At 37.4% G+C, this 18,349-nt stretch overlaps 2 protein-coding genes across 2 annotated transcripts; one reads left to right on the top strand and one right to left on the bottom strand.

Annotated features, from left to right (window-relative positions):
* Positions 1-2,566: 2,566 nt before the first annotated feature.
* On the bottom strand, positions 2,567-4,243 carry LOC126630815 (uncharacterized). Its single transcript, XM_050301018.1, has one exon. The coding sequence runs from the start codon at positions 3,588-3,590 to the stop codon at positions 2,688-2,690; it is 903 nt and encodes a 300-aa protein (XP_050156975.1). The 5' UTR covers positions 3,591-4,243; the 3' UTR covers positions 2,567-2,687.
* Positions 4,244-7,124: 2,881 nt separating this feature from the next.
* LOC126630816 (protein CURVATURE THYLAKOID 1A, chloroplastic-like) lies at positions 7,125-9,792 on the top strand. Its single transcript, XM_050301019.1, has 5 exons — positions 7,125-7,377; positions 8,628-8,725; positions 8,879-8,986; positions 9,145-9,216; positions 9,484-9,792. Exons 1-5 carry the CDS (start codon positions 7,233-7,235, stop codon positions 9,547-9,549), a joined length of 489 nt encoding a protein of 162 aa, XP_050156976.1. The 5' UTR covers positions 7,125-7,232; the 3' UTR covers positions 9,550-9,792.
* The last annotated feature ends 8,557 nt before the right edge of the window (positions 9,793-18,349 follow it).

Here is an 18,349-nt window from a genome sequence, read left to right as displayed (position 1 = left end):
AAGTTGCAAAAATTACACCAAAAGCCAGGAGGGGTATCGAGAACACCTTGTTGTTGATTATGATGAAAAGCCCATTCATTAAATTGTCAACCACCATGACCACCGCGACCACCATTGCAGAAGCCAGCATGACCATCACCACGACCCAATCGCCACTAAGACATTTTTTAAAAAGACCACAACCTAGAAGAGGCATGTTGTAATTACCTTTACGTTGGGCCAACTATGCAGGATGGGGAAAATGTTGCAGTGTTGGGCCTTAGGCCTGGTACGCAGTAGGCTGCTATTGTAGTGTGAAAGACTGATGTGGCAATGGGCCAAAGGCTACAGTTAGGCCTATGCATGAGCAAGTTCAAATAAAACATGGGCAGTTGGCTCAATTCGAATTTAGGACTCAAATTGCAAGAGACGAGATCGAAGGTTAGGGAATTACAGCAAGAGATGAGAATTAATTACAGGGGTCACACACATTGAGTTGTCAGGTCCAAGGCCTTTGAGAACAGAGCTCACCAAATCAGTATTAAAGACAGGTTGATTAATAGCAGTAAAAGAGTCAACGATAAACTTAGCCTGTTGAAGACAGTCCGAGATGGCATGTGAGCCCTTTGTAAGTGCCAAGAGTTGAAACTGGAGATTGGTGGCATTGGCAAGAGAATCCAAAGAAAAATGTGCATGAAGACACTCCCAAATTGCCCGAGAATAGGTTTTGCCAATAGTGAGTAACAAAATAAGTTTGAAAATAATGGAAGTTAAATAGCTGACGACCAGCTGATCAGTTTGAAACCACAAAGTGAAATCCGAATTTGCAGAAAGAGTAGTGGCATGAGCCTGAATTGTGCCATCCACATAACCAAATAAATTATGACAAAAAAAAAAACGGCTTCATCTGACTAAGCCAAAGGACGTAGTTGGAATCAATGAGTTTGAGAAAGTGAGCAACACCAGAGAGAAAGGGTCCAGTGGAGGTAGAAGAGGAAGAGGCCTGAGTGGCCATGAGTGAGACTAGGCATGGCAAAAAGAAGTGTAAGGAAAAAGAAGTTTAAGAAAAGTGTTTTAGGAGGGGGAATGTCTAAGGGAAAATAAGACTAGGGTTTTTGTTAGGAAAGGGAAACCTAAACGAGGAATAACATAGAATTATAACTGTATTGATTTGATTGATAACACAAGGTATAAATATATACAAGTCAAGTGACTTGGTGTACAAGTAAACCTAAGCTCACATAGAAGTACATAACCTAGCCTTAGAATCCTAACCGAATTCTCCTATCCTAACATAAATGTTGGGAAATAATAGTATTTAGGTTTAATTTTGGATTTGAGCCTAGTCCATTAAGATTAGAGATTATAGTTTATGTCTCTATAAATATAGCTTGTAATTTAGTTTGAGAAGTAAAAGTTAGTCAAGATGTAGTCTTAATTTGTAACTATTTCGACATTCTTGTTTATTGTTTTCCTGTCAATAATATTCTTAGTTTCATACTTTTTTTGTTCATCTGTTTGGTACTCTAATTTTCTATTTAGTACTACGGTCTAATGATATTTCTCTTCAATTGTAAATGAGAGGTCTTAGATTCGATTCTTGTCAAAGACGAATTTGAACCATATTAGTACTAGCCCATTGTGAGGTTTAGCTCACTTCCCACCCTTATATTGTAGACAATATCGTTTGTTAAAAAAACAAAAAACAAAAAACAAAAAACAAAAAACAAAAAACAAAAAACAAAAAACAAAAAACAAAAAAACAAAAACAAAAAACCACAAAACCAAAATTGTCTTTTTTTTTCCTACAATTTTTATTATTATATATTTTTCTAAGCTACTATAATTTATAATAAAAAAATGCAAACTTAAGTGCAAAATGACGGACATATTTCCATGTCCAACTAAACCTAACCCACATCTGCATCGTTTCTCCTATGTATATCTAACAATGAACATGTGCCTATTCAGTGGCACATGCATGGAAATGTAATGTAAAAAAAGTATAATTAAGGTGCCGACCCAGCGTTTTGTGGGTTGACAATGAGGTTATTCTTGAAAACGCCGTCTGGAATCTTGGTTTTTTTTTTAATTCACTATTCACTGATCATGAATACGATAGGCCATAAAGCTATATGCTAAACCAGGTCATTTTCTCATTAAACAACGAAAATTATTCGATGGTGGTTGATTGGGTTGCTGGTTTATATAGAATAGTTCTTTTACAATTTCAAAGACTGCAAACTACAAATTATATTCTGCTCAAACAACCCTTTAAATTTGTCTTCTACATTTTATCTAATGAATGTTATAGGCACAAAAGCCAGGTGCCGTCCCTTCTCTAAAACCTAGCCAAGTAATCAAGCATACATGCGTGCAATTTTTGGATTCAATTGAACTTAAAAAAGTACTTACCAAATTTTGCAGAAGCCCATATATATTTGGCAGCAAAGTAAACCGTGGCGCCTCTCACTTGTTAGTCATGTGATAAGAGAAATAAGAATGAAAGAGGATATACAACCAGTTCCGAGGCAGATTCTCTTCAAAGGTAGAGATGCAACAGCCACATTGGTACGACCTTACAAACTTGGAAATAATGTTTCTGTCATCGTTCTAAAGTTCATAAATTAATTTAACTTCGCTATTACAAATTTGTATGGAAAGGAAAGAAGCACACAAAGGGAAAGGAAGTAAAAATAAAACTTGGGTCAAGGAACATATTCATGTTCAAGGTAGGGTTGAGTTCTAGTCATGGATGCAGAAGGCATTTTACTTCTCCCAACCCAAACTGTATCAAACGCCACATCTTTTTCGGACTGCTTCTCCATAGATTTAAGTTTCCTCCTCGTCAGTAACTTGAATGTGACTGTCATTACCAACCCTAAAAATGCTAACCCAAACACAATTCCAACCACAAACCATTTCCGGTTCCTCTTTTTCTTCACTGGCGCCGGTGCTGGTGCTGGTGCTGGCGGGGATGCAACAACAATGCTAAAATGCCCTATACCATGTGTAATGCACTCATTTTCACTAGTCATGTTCGTGATCTCAAAGGTCCTCCAATCACCAAATTGGACACATTTTTGTGTCATATTTTCCCCTTGAGCAGCATCAATGTGAGGAAACCGGATTGTGATGGGGTCACCGTCGGCAGTGAACGTGAGCTTCTGGTTGCCAATTACAGTTCCATTTGGAGAATCATAAGCCATGAATCCAACAACAGGAGCAACCAATGTGTAATTTGATACTTTGTAGTAAAGTGAAGACCAATTGCCTAAATTTTCAAACACTATAGCTAACCTTCTGCCAGAAGGTATTGGTATAACCTTTGGTGGGATATAAAATGAACTGAAGTTTGCGCCTCTACTCCAAAGCTTTGTGCTAAGGATCCTAACAAATGAAGCTTCCATGCCAGAAAAATTAGCCGGGAGAGAAATATTGTACAGCGTGCCGGTGTGCGGGTTCCTTAGGCTTGCATTTGCATAATCATGGAGAAAATTTGTCAAGGACAAAGGATCATAGCCATTGGAGGCTTGCATGAATGACGGTGATGGCAATGACAGAGAAAATAAGATCATCAGCCAGATTATGTACCGGTTGAAGAACTCCATCAATCAATGCAACCCTGAAAGTCTCCTTGTGATTTTGTTGTTAAATTCTTCTTGGATTGAAATCACATGTATCCATCTGTATTCCACATCCATGAAAGCTCCTATTATACAAAACTTCCACAATTCATAAAGAATCTATAAAAACTCCACAATTTCAAAAGCAATAAACAATTTGCATGGTGAAATGAAAGAGGTGTTAGGTGTCTGCAGAATATGCCCAAGAAATTAAGAGATATGTAATGTTGACTTAGGTTTTTAGAAGGTAAACCAAAATCACATCACCAAATGAATATTCTGCAAAATGACAGCCTGCTGTATGAGTCTGAATTCTCCAAAAATGTACTCATTTCGTCGCGATGTTTTTGGAGTTTTCCTAGGAAATAGAGGGCAGGCGTTGGGGTTGTATTGGAGAGGTTGAGGGAGGAGAAATGGGGGAGAGGAACATATGGGATTTGGAAGAGTTCTGGTTGTTGTTTGTGAAATGTATTCTATGCATATGGAAAGTCCATGCTAGTTGGGCACCAAATAAGAAGGTGTCCAATGGATGAGTTGTTTAAGATGTTATTTTAATTGTTGATCATAAAAAAAGATGTTATTTTACTATTACAATTGTCAATTTTTGTTTTTTTTTTTGTTTCTTTTAAATTCCTAGTTGGTTGAATTAGTTGATGAAGGAAAGAGAGGGAGTGGCTTGGTTGCTTGTGCTAGCAAATGCTTTGGAGGGTTATAGTTCCACAATACAAGACAGAAGCTCTGGACCTTTTAAAGTCTACAGTTGAGCATTATTTTAGGCAACTGACTTGTGACCCTCTTGCCACAAAGAAACTCAAAAAAGAAAAAAATTAAGATAAAAAAGGGGAAAGAATAAAAGGAAGGGCAAGCAAAGCAGAAGAATTTACTTATTACAGGGTTTACGTATATCACTTTTTATGTGAGTTTTTAGTTATGCATTGAGAAACAAAAATGTAGTCCCTTGATTTCATAGTTCATAGTGCATACAGCTGCATATTTCTTTCTTTTCTCTCTCTTTTTCTCCACAAGACTTTTTATAATTTTATGTAAAGAGATTTAGCATAGTTTAATAAAACTATAGAAGGGAATCTGCCCATGATTTGAGTTGGCCTTTGTAGTGGTTTGGTTCAAATGTCATATCCCATACTTAAAATTAAGAAATAGGTAAAGATTCCAATATCCAACCACAACAATGAATAAATAAATAGGGCAATAATAAAGATTTAATCTGTGGAAAATTTACTAAATTGCAAATTTTTTTTATAGAATATAGTTGTCACTCCATTTCATATATTTAATCAAGCATGTTAGTAAGAGGTCCAAAAGTCCTTTTCCATTTCCAATTTTATTGCCAAAAGAATTGGCTTAGTCAACTGTTTAATAACAACATCAAAGGGAGGAAGGTCAAGAGGTACTTGTTAAAAGTGTTTTAAAAATGGGCCTAAGCGGCACTTAGGTGTTGGATAGTGAGAGTCTGTGGTGATTTTGTACAAAATAGTTACTAAAATCGGAAGGACTAGCAGCAACTTAGACAGTCCATGCGGTCTAGGTGGCCGCTAGGTAGTCTAGTCGACATGCTAGGCGGTTTTAAGTTTTTTTTAATTAACTGATTAAGTTTTTTCTAATTAAATAATTAATGCCTACTAAATCAAAATAAGGAGGCTTATGAATTAGAATAAGTAGTTGTGAAAACTCTTCCTTATATTTGTAATTTGTTAATTTGTTAACTTAGCTTATTGGCTTTTGGCTTTTGAATTGTATATTTGGTTACTAAGCTTATTGGCTTTTATTCCATTTTTATCTTTGTTTATTCCTAATACAAGTATTTTTTTAAAAAGTATAAATAGGCACTGTCACTTAGTATCCCTCTAGTGTAAAATATATCATTGTACTAAGAAAGTGTATAAATAAACATTTATTTATATGATAAATTCACTTAAATCTGTCGAGGTGCTAAACCTCAGCCTACCACGTGTCATTTAGAATCACGCTTGTTAATTAGAAGTCATCGGTGCATTAAAATTAGTTTTGAACAATTGTTGTACCACCTTCGTAAAGTACCATTTGAGTTGAGAGTTATTGGCTAACCAATGATCCAATTTTGTGTTTTTCATTTATATTAAAAAACCTCAAGACATGAAATTAGCTTGTAGTCTTGCAGAAAAACTGCTCACTGCCAGCATGGCAGTCTTTTTCATTATATTTCTTTAATAAGGTCACTAATCATAACTGGGTCGTCCTTGATTACGATTTAAAATTGTTGCTTCTGTTGTCAAGACATATTTTTGAGGTGTCTCAATGACTCAATTGGGCTTCGACAAAAAAAAAGGACTCAATTGGGCCTATGTAGTGGCTCATTAACAGCCCAAGCCTCTCAAAGAAGCCCATATACTTTCTTGAATTGGGTTGGTTTTTAAGAAACAAAAACCTAAACAATCACTTCAAACCTTGCGCTTTACTTTTTTTTCTCACACACATATTCGACGTTCTCTTAGAGCTTTGCTCACCCGCACCTCCAGTATGGACATGGTTTGTGCAAGACCGGGTAGATACTATATTGACAACTTAACTATATTCATAATGTATAAATAATGTCTCGTTATTGTACTGTCATATGGTGGAGATACATTGTATTAATTGGTCTTACGCGCAACTTAGGTGCCTAAGTGAGCATTTTCACGTTCTCTAATACTTAGTATTTGATTCGAACACAATATGTAACTAGATTATTATAGCTAGATTGAATAATAGTTAAATTTTTTAGGGTGAACTATTATGATTAAATTGAATAATATCATGATAATCTTGCGTAAAAACATAGGACAACTTAACTATACTTACCGATTAGTTATTAGTTTAGTAATATTTTTTGAACTTTTTATTGTTAGAGAGGTTTCAACTTGAACTCAATGCCCTTCAACTTAAAAAGGATGATATAAAATAATTAAACATGACCTAGCATTTTTAGTTTTGGGATTATCTTTTAAGTGTGTCTTGGGAAATCCAAAATACCTTTTATCTAAAGTTCAGTTTATACCTTCAAGTTTGAATACCTCAAATTTAAAACATTACAATGTTGTACATAAACTTATGAATTTATTATAATGTCATACATTATAGTTCAAATGCATAATCTAATGGGTTTATGAGTACTCCTCGTCGAGGTTGCCGAAATCCAGGTGGCTCACATGTCGAACTTATTTAAATTTGACTTACATATTATCTCGGTCTTAGAGTTGTTAGCTCAACAACATATCTAATTGCATAATAAGAGAGACAAGCATATAGCTGCACACAACTTGTGTGGCATCCAAGAATCTCAAAATTTAGCATCTTTGCTCTTTCATAACATTAACCAGAAAAAAAAAGGCATTTCAAGCAAAAGAGAGGGTATTTTGTTTTGAGCTTTGACAATTAAACGTGGATTTCAGATAGGGAACCACCCAATCAAAAAGGATTATTATGCCACGTGTCAAGCTTTCCAATGAGACTGAGGTACCCTACGAGGATAACGAGCGAACCAACACCCAACACCCAACACCCCACATTTCGAGAGAAAAATAAACAAATCGTTGCAAGCAACCGAAGCAATCAACAAAGTCAAGCAGCTGACGATACGACTCGATACTCATGGCAGCGACAGCCTCAACCATGGCGGCCACCGCCGTCTTCATCCCACGTTTCCCCACCAAACCCACCTGCTACTCCGCCTTGCCTTACCTCCCTCCTCGCCGCTCCTCCTCCCCTTCTTCCTTCCCTCTTAAATCCTTCTCAGGTGAGCTACTTATCAAGCTTGTATTTTTTTGAGTTTATTTCTTAACCAATATGGTTTTTTTTTTTTTGGTGGGGTTTTCTCCAATTTTGTGTTTTTTTATGTGCGTTCTTTCACTTGCACTTTTGGGTTGCTGAGGAAATGTGGGTGGGAGGGACATTTGTTTGTGATTTTTATTTATTTTGGATATTGTTGTGTGGGTCTCAATGGAATTATCTGCTAGTATGTTCCCTGCTTTTAGTTGTTAATGTTTTGGAAATTGTAGTAATTCATGAAGGAAGAATTTTTATTCAGTTATTTTTCTATATTTCTCCAGCTAATAGATGTAGAGGAAAGGTAAAGTCTTGGTTCTGGTTCTTAAAGCAGAGGTTTTGAACCTTGCTGTTTCGATTTTTTCAAAGTAGGGTGTTGATTGAGACTAAGATAACTGTCCTGCATTCCTGTGCTGGTGCTTAAAGTTTTATTTGAGAGGCATTGATTAGGAGGAATCTGGTGGATATACTGGGTATGCAGAAGTTACGAGAAGGAATGGATGTTCCTTAGTTGGTTAAGTTGGATTATTGCGATAGTAACTTACTTTAGAATGGGGCTCCAAGATTCTGTCTTTAGTTTCATACGGAACTAGTCTCAATAGAATTTAAGGTTGGGAATGAGTGTCAGATGTTTTTGGTTTTTAACACGTATTTAGGTATCCAAGCATTTAGGCTTATAGCTGATTGGTTCATTGACTGCATTCGAAGTAAATGAACTTAAAACCGCTATTTTTGGCTTCCAGGCTCCAATTCCACTTCAATACCTTTCATAGCTTTGATCAAATGGTAGGAGAAGGGAACCTTAGTGCTCAAACTGTGAAGCGGAAATAATGCCTTCGCAGCCAAGTTTGACGCATGTCATGTTTATTTGATAGTTGTTGATATAGGTTGTGGGACTCAAGTACGCCGTTCTGTGAAAAGGCAACAGTCATATAGTAAAGTAGTAATTGACCGATCTCATATATTGCTCCAAATTTGCTGCAACTCTGGAGCACTTATGCGCAATCCAACACACGCAAACAAAGATGATATTTTAAAAAACTTTTGGAGTGAATTTTTGTCTTTCCGGTTTGGCAGACCGTTTGAAAGATAAAAATAATTGATTAAGCTTAGAGGAAATCATTGATATACTTAGATTTTCTATTACTTTTTCACTCTTTATATAAACTGTTAAGAATGTGTTAATTATAAGCTTAAGCAATGACTGTTTTTCTTTCAAAGGGTCCCGGAGGCTTTCTCTTCCGGTCAGAGCTTCATCTTCCGACGAGACATCCACATCCGTCGACACTGGTGAACTTTTATCAGACTTGAAGGAGAAGGTAAGAAAAGCTTTTTGTCTCCTTTGTAGTGAATCTTATGACAATCATTTTCTAAGTTTCCGCTACTTACAGCTATTTAGTTACCGACTTTCCTTGATGAAGTGAATCCAATAGTTGGTTTAAAAATGATTGCCTTTATGTTCTCCTTACCAGTGGGATGCAGTTGAAAATAAGTCTACAGTACTTGTATATGGAGGTGGGGCGATAGTCGCTGTGTGGTTGTCCTCAATAGTTGTTGGCGCCGTCAATTCAGTGCCACTTGTAAGTGATTTCTCTGGAAACCACATACCTCTAGGTTTTTCAATTTTGAGTCCATTTGATGGAAAATGATGAATCTATTTTTCAACTACAACTTTGTGCGTGTCATTGAATTACCTCCTCTTTGGAAATTAATTGAACTACTCTGAATTGGCCTTCAGCTTCCAAAGGTCCTGGAATTGGTAGGGCTAGGATACACTGGATGGTTTGTCTACCGTTACCTACTCTTCAAGGTTAGTTTAAAACTCCCAACGGAAAGTTGACCTATTTCTGTTTTCTACAAGCAGGATGCATTCCTTTACAGGAAATAAGATCTGTTTTTCTTTTCATATTCGCCCCGTTATAGGATCTTGTACCCTGTTTTCTTTTGGTCATGTCATTCACGCAATTCCCCCGTCCATCCATCAATGATTTTAATGGTTATAACAACGTATTTTCTTTCTGCATCTAAGCACTCGATCATTCTAACAAGTGCATTTTGTATTTGGTATCACCCTCAGTCAAGCAGAAAAGAACTAGCTACAGACATTGAAGCACTGAAGAAAAAGATTGCTGGAACTGAATAGATCCACATGACGCGGTGTCAAAAGTACATTTATGGTCGCCATCCTTTCGTTCTGATTCATGTATGTCCACTGTGAGAGGCATTTGTGTCCTGTAATCAAAAATAGGTTTATATTTGATTTATTGTTGTAGTCATGTTAATGTGCTCCCACTTCACCTTTGAAATAAGATTTGGCAATTTTATGTCTGTGGGTCTGTTGGAATTGGTTCTAGCACTTCTAATTAGATTTTTACTTCTTTCAAAATTGTTGGTCATTACTTAAAAATTGTGAGCTGTGTTTAAATTGAAAATTGATGTCATAAGAGGCTTCAGTAAGAATGACTTGTTTGAAAGTGCTTTTAAAACGATCAAAAGTGCTTTTCATGAAAGTGCTTTCGGAACCAATCTTTGGTAATGTTGCAATTGAATTTCGAAAAAGCACTTTTACCAAAAGCGCTTTCAATCATTTTAGAAGCACTTTCAAACGAGATAACTGAAACACATCTCAACGAAACCGAGCATCTCATTTTGGTCAAAGAAATGGGTTGTTTTTCTCGAAATTTTTATTTGTATTTTGTCAAATAAATGGGTTTTGTTAAACTGCCATGAATGAACCTTTTGTTGTCTGTGGATGTCTCCAAATAATGATATTGGATTCATGCATGAAAAACACCAAAGCCTGGGATGGTGGTGAGCCATACTAGCTCATCTATTTGCTTATAAAACCATCTCAAGTAAATGTTCCAGAGATAACACAACCCAATAGAGAAATTCATGTAAACTGTATCAAGGCTAGAGAGAATAGAGAAAAATAGTTAGAGTTATCTTTATGCTCCTATTATTTTATATAATTTCAAGAAACTGCTGTTGATATCCCGAGGACGTAGGCACACTTGTTTGAACCTTGTAAGTGCCTTGTTTACTTTATATGCCACTATACATATATCATCTGTTTTGCAGTACGTTATCAGTACAGTAAGCTCTCATGTAATTGGAAGCACAACGTCATGAATCCAATAAAGCACTCTCTGCCTCTCATAACTCTCGGCTGAAATTTCACTGATAAGAAAATATTTATCTTCATATCTCAATATGACTAATTTTCTTAATTTTAAAAATAGCACAAACATCACTTCAAGAATAGTGATTATTAGGAGCGGTGGATTAGATGCGGATATAAAGATTTGTCCCTATTAATCTTTATTAGGGGCAGAAATATAGATTTGTCTCTAGTGATTGTAATAGAGGCGAAACAATAAATGCCTCTATTAGTGTTACTATTAGGGGCGGAAATAAGTGCTTATTTGCCCCTATTTATTAAGGGGTGTGATATCCACACACCCCATTTTACTTCTCACACACCCTTCTAATTTTCGGTCGTCGGATCGGATGAATAGAAGAAGATCAACGGATAGAAATTAACAAAGGTGTGTGAGAAGTAATTTGGAATGTGTGGATAGCACACCCCTTTATTAATAGTAGGTGTAATTGCAATATTCGCCACTCCTAACTATTAGGTGCGAAAATCCTCAATTTTTGCCCCTATTTCTAATTAATAGGTGCAAATGTATTGACCTCTACTTGTTGCAAAAAGAATGACGAATAGTGATGCAACACCAACTTAAAAAGATAATGCAACATTCAATGATGAAGAAGAAAAGAAAGAATACAAGATTGTGAATCATAGTGTCGGCAAAAGGCGGAAAAGGGAGAGTTGGTACTTGTTTGACCAACTAGAAAGGAAGAAACAAAATATGGGTAGTGATTTAGGGATTTGGATTCCATCCCCATTTTTTGGTTAAAAATTATTTTAAAATTTTTATTTAAAATTAAACACAAAATTGTAACTAATGAAAGCTAGCCACACAATGGACAATAAACTGATATGATGTGAGGATCATTAGGATCCTTACAAAGAAAATCCGGAGAGGATCCTCATCCGTGACCAAGGAGAAGAAAAAAGAGGAGACAATTTCCTACTCTTTGTCTTTGTTTTATTATATATATTAATTTTGTTATTAATGTGATTGGTGCGGTATTATCACTCATTATATTATATATATATATATATATATATATATATATATATATATATATGGTGCGGCATTGTCGCCCTTCGCATCATAACAGTCATTATTTTTAAGTTTTGATGATTATGTGAATGGTGCTGGATTAAATTCCTTGTCACAAATTTTATTATTTAAAGCAATTTATCTACAGTGGGTGAAATTATATATCGCCATTTGCAATGATTTATTTAGTGTACTACATTTTGTTATGATGGTTATATAATAGAACTTGGAGTTAGGTTTGGGCATGGTGCGTTCGGAGCGGTTCCACCCTCAAATTGGAATCGGAACTGGATCCAGGAAATATCAACGGTTTGGTTCAGTGCGGTTCAACTTAATTTATTACTAGAATCGTACGGTTCGGTTTACACAGATTCCGGTTCGGTTTTTGCAGGTTTACGGTTCCAAATACGAAATTATTTGAATACAAATCAAATGGTATTTTCAAGTTTACTTGTTTCTTTTTTCTTGATTTTTGCATGCTTGCATTCAAATATGTTTTCTAAAATGGTTATACAAAGTTACAAACAAAACAAATCATTTGCAAATACTAAATCAAAATGCAAATGTCCTTTGCACCAAGCAAACAAAATGTCCTTTGCAAATAATAAATTAAAAATCCGCAGTCCTTTGTTGTGATGTAGAATTATGAGTTACCTACCTACTCTATTTGTTCATTTCCCTTGTTTATCTTTTTAGGTACCGAGTTTTTAAGTAAAATACATTAACCGTTCAAAGTCCAAGCAAACAAAAAATACTCAAACCCTAAGATCACTGAGTCTCTGCAACAAGAGAGAACCCAATCTTCTTAAACGCACAAAGTAAACCAAAATTCAACAAATCTGAGCTAACATAAACTACGTGAAACAATAAACATCCAATTCAACTATTTAATTTAAGTGATTATTATATTCATGGTTCCATCCGGTTCTAAGTTATTCTGTCAAAATGAAAACCAGAACCGGGAACTAGTATAAATAGTTCAGCTTGGTTCTTGAACCTAAGTTGACTTTTTTTTATCAACATGATTTTTTACGATTTATTTTGTCGTGGTTCGATTCGGTTTAGCGGTTCCACAGTTTTTATGCCCATCCCTACTTGAAATTCCTTGATCCTCATCATATAAAAAGATCGAACCCAAAGTTCCTTGATCAATAAAGCATGATTTTTTTTAATCAATTGAGAGAGCAACAATTCCTCAACTTAATTAAATGACAGCTATAAGCACCTCAATCCATATATTCTATTAAATAAAGGACATAAGTTTCTTGATTCATGTAAATGAGGACTATGAGTTCCTTAATCCATGTATAATTAAATATGGGAAATAATTTCAGAAATATGAACTTAAAGGTTCTAATAATGTAGATCTCAGGAATAAACTTTGTTTGTACCATACTTGATCAATCCCGAAACTACTGAGCACCGGTCAACGTTATACCGTCAAAGACTCAGAAGAGTTTCCCTCCAACTAGGAGGCCAATCACAGCGCGACACGTGTTGACATCAGAAGCCAATCATAGCACGACACGTGTCAACATCAAAAGCCAATCACAACACGACACATGTCAATGTAAGAATGAAACTAGAAACTGTCTTCTATAAATAGAGATCATTCTCTCACAATATTTCCTAATGTCATCTGTACTAAATCATTAACTAGTACTCACTAAAGGAGAGCTTGAACCTATGTACTTATGTAAACCCTTCACAATTAATGAGAACTTATCTACTCTGTGGACGTAGCCAATCTGGGTGAACCACGTACATCTTGTGTTTGCTTCCCTGTCCATATCCATTTACATACTTATCCACACTAGTGACCGGAGCAATCTAGCGAAGGTCACAAACTTAACACTTTCTGTTGTACCAAAGTCCTCACTGATTTTGTGCATCAACATTTGGCGCCGTATGTGGGAACGACACTTATTCCCACTTTCTTCATCTTTGTTAAGCTGGTTTCCACCATTCGTACACTCTTTTTTTACCAGGCATCCCTTTCCAACATGGGGAGCGAAGGAAGCCATAACTCACAGAATGACACCCCTCTTGCACCTGGTGCGAAGCAATGAAAGAAGGAACAAAAGAAGTTTGATCTTCAGGCTAAAGTCGATGAGCTGGAGGCTCAGAACAACAAGATAGCGATGAAGAATGAGATCCTCCAAGAGCAGTATGAAAAGGTCTTTGAGATGCTCCACGAGGCTAGATATACTAAAACACACGAGCTCATCACCTTTGTGGAAGTCAACCATCAACTGGGTGCCCCCCAACACAGATGGTTATTTGCTCTTGACATGGGTATTCCTGTTGAGGAGCGAGCTACCCATCGAAATGGCGACCAACATGAGACTTCTCTCAACCTAGCTGCTTCAACCCGAAGCAAGAGGCGTGGAGGAAGGCACCTTCTTACAGAAGAAGTGGAAGGATCGAAAACTATCTTTCACGACTGTTGAGACTTCCTAAAGCAACGTCGAGACAATCCCATCCAGGTAAGCTCGAAGATCAATGACCCAAGGGTCTCTGAAAGACTCGATCCCCTCCCATGTCCCAGGCCGGCTACCAATTTGGGGAAGGTCCAACAAGTCATAGAGAAACACGAAAGTATAGGGGACTTATAGATGTTCCGACAGATATACCTTGGAAGTCAGTACGGCGAGTCCAGGGAAAAATCACATGCTCTTGATCAAACCTTCCTACTTCCAAGAGGAGATGAAGATTTACGAAAGAAAGCTCCAGTGGTACATGACTCCACTTAGGACCCTCTTTTCCTATAACTCCTTAAGGAAGTAAATAAGTTGAAGGCCGAATGACAAGCTGAGATACCTGATTGGAACTAACCTAGGCCTGGCCCTCTTACAAAGAGGATCCTCGACACCCCCCTCTAAGCAAAGACAAAGCAAAAGCTTGGCTTGCAACTCTATACTGGAAATGAGGACCCGATTGAAACCTCTTTGAGTCCACCATGGCATACCGGATGCACACCGACGAAGAACGATGTCTTCTTTTCCCCTCCACCCTCTCTGGTGGAACTCTAAACTGGTATTGCCATTTTCCACCTAAGACTATAGACTCATTTGAGGAAACTGTTTATTTCTCAACACATTTTCCAGATCAATCGCTTACACTCTGCGGATGACTTGTACACTATTCACCGGAAGCCAGACGAGTCATTACGTATGTATACTGGCCGCTTCAGCCATGAGTATTCCCGTTGTGCCGAGGCAGACCACAAGACTGCCCTCAAAGCCTTCACAGTAAGCCTACGTGACTGTTTCTTTGAGTACATGATCAATGCCAACACTTGGAAGACTTATTCTGAGGTGATGGCGTAGGCTTATAACCATGCCTCCGCCGAGGCAAGGATATACCAAGAGTGATAGGAGCATATTTATGCGACTGAGTTAGCTTGTTCTCATGCATTTGTGTTGTTATTTCTTAGTTAATTATGTATTTTAAGCTATTTTCGTGTGTTTGTAGGTCCTAATAACAAAGTTGGCAAGAAAGTGCATTTTGGTGCATTTTGGAGCAATTTTGGGCTAAAATGGATTGCATGCATATGGAGCAAGTTGGATGGACGTTTTTCGTGTTTTCAAAAGGGTTTCAACATATGCAAAAATCTGAATAATGAAGTTGAAGTGTGGAAGTGTGCAGATACATACACTTAAGGAACAATTTGAAAGGAAAAGAAGTAAAAGATGCCATTTGTTGGATTGCTTTACAAGTTGTATTCACATTTCCAGCAACTAAAAACATAATTGCAAGCTGAAATGATGCATAGCATGTGTGTGAAAGTATCTAGTAGCAGGTGCATGTGTGAAGAGGTGTAAAGTGGCCAAAAGTTGGTGTTTGCAAGATGAAATGATGCAAAACATGTGTGTGAAAGTTGTCTACCAGCTAAGACATGTGGAAATGAGCTGGAACACAAGGCAAAGAGTGCAGAAATCCACCCATGCCGTGCACTCCATCCATGTTCAATTGTTGCAGCAACATTCCACTTCATTTCCTTTGTCTACCATGCATAATATTCGTGTCCACTCCTTGCACTCATTGATGCACCATCCCTCACCTTTTCTTCCCCATGCCATGCACACTCATCCATGTTCCCTACCAGATTGCTGCACCATTTCATCACTTTCCTTGCCCATGCCATGCACTCATTCTTATCCACTCCTTGCACTCATTGATGCACCATTCCTTCACCTTTCCATCCATGTCGTGCATCATCACCCTTGTCCCCTTCATGCACCAGATTTCTGCACCATTCCACTCATAATATTCTTGTCCAAACCATTGAATCATTGATGCACCATCCCTCACTTTAACCCCCCATGCCGTGCATCATTACTCACTTTCACCTTTGAATCATTCTAGCACCACTTCATTGAATAATTGCTGCACACACCACTCCATTTTCTCCTACAAATGCCATGCACTTCCTCTATAAAAGGAAGTGTGTGTAACAGCCATAGAGTTCAGATTTGGTTAGATCATTCATCACCATTTCAACACTACACTACATCACAAACACATTCGGCCATTCTTCCATACAACTCACCACCCAAACCTTACACCAAACCTTGTGCCGTGAGTGAAGAAAGAAGGAAGAACTCTTGGATGTTCAAGCTTGATTGTTAAAGCATTCGAGGGTAATTCGTTTTATACTTACAATGTTTAAATTCATTTTCTTTTGTTTTGTTATGAACATGAGTGGCTAAACCCCTCTTGGCTAGGGGTGATTTCAAAGTCATGATTATGTGTGCAATATGATTTGATAAATTCCAGTTATGAGTTCTTGAATCGTGAATGCAATTGGCTTAACTATTTGATTGATAACTTATTTGTATTTGTTGATTAAGGGTCGACACTTAATTGGCATGCATAAATCCATTGCTAGAATATAAGAAAGTTTCACATAATCATTACAAACTTATATTTACAAGTAGTGGAGGTCGCTTATAAACGATCGCGTTAAGTTTAATTCCTAGCATGAGTGACATGATGTCATAGTTGCAAGTGTTTTGTCAATGCTTATGATTTTCATTAAACGTAATGATCTTTGATTGTATCTCTATTATGATGTCATGTAGGGAACTTTTGAAGAATGTTTTGGGTTGTCGAATGATGTCATCCAATCCAATAAAACAAGGAAAATCTGAGAGTTAACTAGTGATGTCACGGTTAATTTGGGGCATTGTCGTTCATAATTCAATGAAGTAGTAACTGGAAATCGAGTTGTTTGCATACATGTCATGTATGGAGAAAAAGCCTCTAGCTATCCCATCATCCATCTAATTTCCTAAATTTGTTTTCAAACCTGTTTTTAAGTTACAATTTGTTTTGTTATTCTAAGTTCGTCCAAAATACAACCCCCCGTTACTTTCTTGTTTCAAATTGTTTTAAACTTGTTTTGTTTGTGTTTTAAGTGTTTTGAGTCAAGCCCAAACTTTATTTTTGTCCAAAAATGTGGTTAGTGTCAGAAACTGCCTAGTTGGTGTTTTTAGACAGTTTTGAGTGTTCTTAGCTTATTTTGTGTCTTGTGAACTAATTTTGAGTCTTTCGAATCTATCCTAACCCTTTTAAGTTTGTTTTTGTGTCTTTGAGTCAGTTTAGAGTCAATTAGCAATCCCTCCTAATCCCCGGCCTAGAACGATCCCTACTTATACATATACTACAATTGTCAAAAGAGGGTTTAATTTGTGTGTTAAGTTAATTTTCGCAACAAAGAGAAACCCCCAACAACCATCCCTTATCAGCAAGTAGGGAGTAGAAGCCAGACCCACCCAAATGAGAAGACCTCAACCTTCCAAATGGCAGCGGTGCCTCCCCCTGCCTTACTTAATACTTTGCCAAGTCAACAAACATATCAATCTCAGGGCAAAAGTAAAGATTTTCATCCTCACCAGTCTCATTTTAGTAAAAGGAGTAAGGGACACTATCGCAATAACCAAGGGTATCACCATGATAATGTCTGTCCCCAGGCAGTCAACACAATGGGCCAAGCACGTGTTAGGACAGGCCCTACCTTGAGGTATGAGATATGCACACCTTTGAACGCCACATGCGTGGCCATTTACCCCGGCATAACACACCTGATACTGAAGCCAATGCCGAGGCAATCAGGTTACAAGCCCACAAAGAACACGAGCACGTTTTGCTGCTACCACGAGCATAATGGCCATGACGGCAAGAAGTGTATCACCCTTCGTGATCATATTGAAGCCTTGGCGCGTGAAGGAAAAATTGATCAATTCCTCCTTCACCCTTCAAGGGATAACCGTAACCAACGCCAAGTGAATATGATATATTCCATAAGCGGCGGCACACCCATATCTGAATCTTCTAACAGAGCCATGAAAAACAACGAACAAGCTTTAAGGCATGGTCACCAAGTGTTTCACGTGAAAGACATCAAGGGAGGCAAGTGTCAAAAGCCTAACTGGATCCAATATGTTTCTACCCTGAGGAAGAAAGAGGTATCATATACCCTCACAATGACCCACTGATCATGGAAGCTCACATAGCCAACTTTGAAGTACGACGAATCCTGGTAGACACGGGGGCTTCGGTCAATATCATGTTTGGTGAAGCTTTCAGGGCACTTAATGTAGCTGAACACTTGCTCGATCGCTCGATTTCTCCTCTGATAAGCTTCTCCGGTGATATCGTGCAACCTTTAGGAAGCATACACTTACCTTTCACCATTGGTATAGGCCCTTACATAGCTACCATTACCACTAACTTCCTGGTGGTTGA

This window comes from Malus sylvestris, chromosome 7 (genome assembly GCF_916048215.2).
Source record: "Malus sylvestris chromosome 7, drMalSylv7.2, whole genome shotgun sequence".
Classification (NCBI taxonomy): Eukaryota; Viridiplantae; Streptophyta; class Magnoliopsida; order Rosales; family Rosaceae; genus Malus; species Malus sylvestris.
The sequence above is the reverse complement of the archived record's forward strand: the minus strand, read 5'-3'. Positions and strand labels throughout refer to the sequence as shown.

Excerpts from the sequence above, each read along its gene's own strand:
- LOC126630815 (XM_050301018.1), bottom strand. The coding sequence starts at position 3,590 with ATGGAGTTCTTCAACCGGTACATAATCTGGCTGATGATCTTATTTTCT.
- LOC126630816 (XM_050301019.1), top strand. The coding sequence starts at position 7,233 with ATGGCAGCGACAGCCTCAACCATGGCGGCCACCGCCGTCTTCATCCCA. Across the intron at positions 8,726-8,878 it reads TATCAGACTTGAAGGAGAAG|TGGGATGCAGTTGAAAATAA; the intron begins GTAAGAAAAGCT and ends TCTCCTTACCAG. Across the intron at positions 8,987-9,144 it reads CCGTCAATTCAGTGCCACTT|CTTCCAAAGGTCCTGGAATT; the intron begins GTAAGTGATTTC and ends ATTGGCCTTCAG.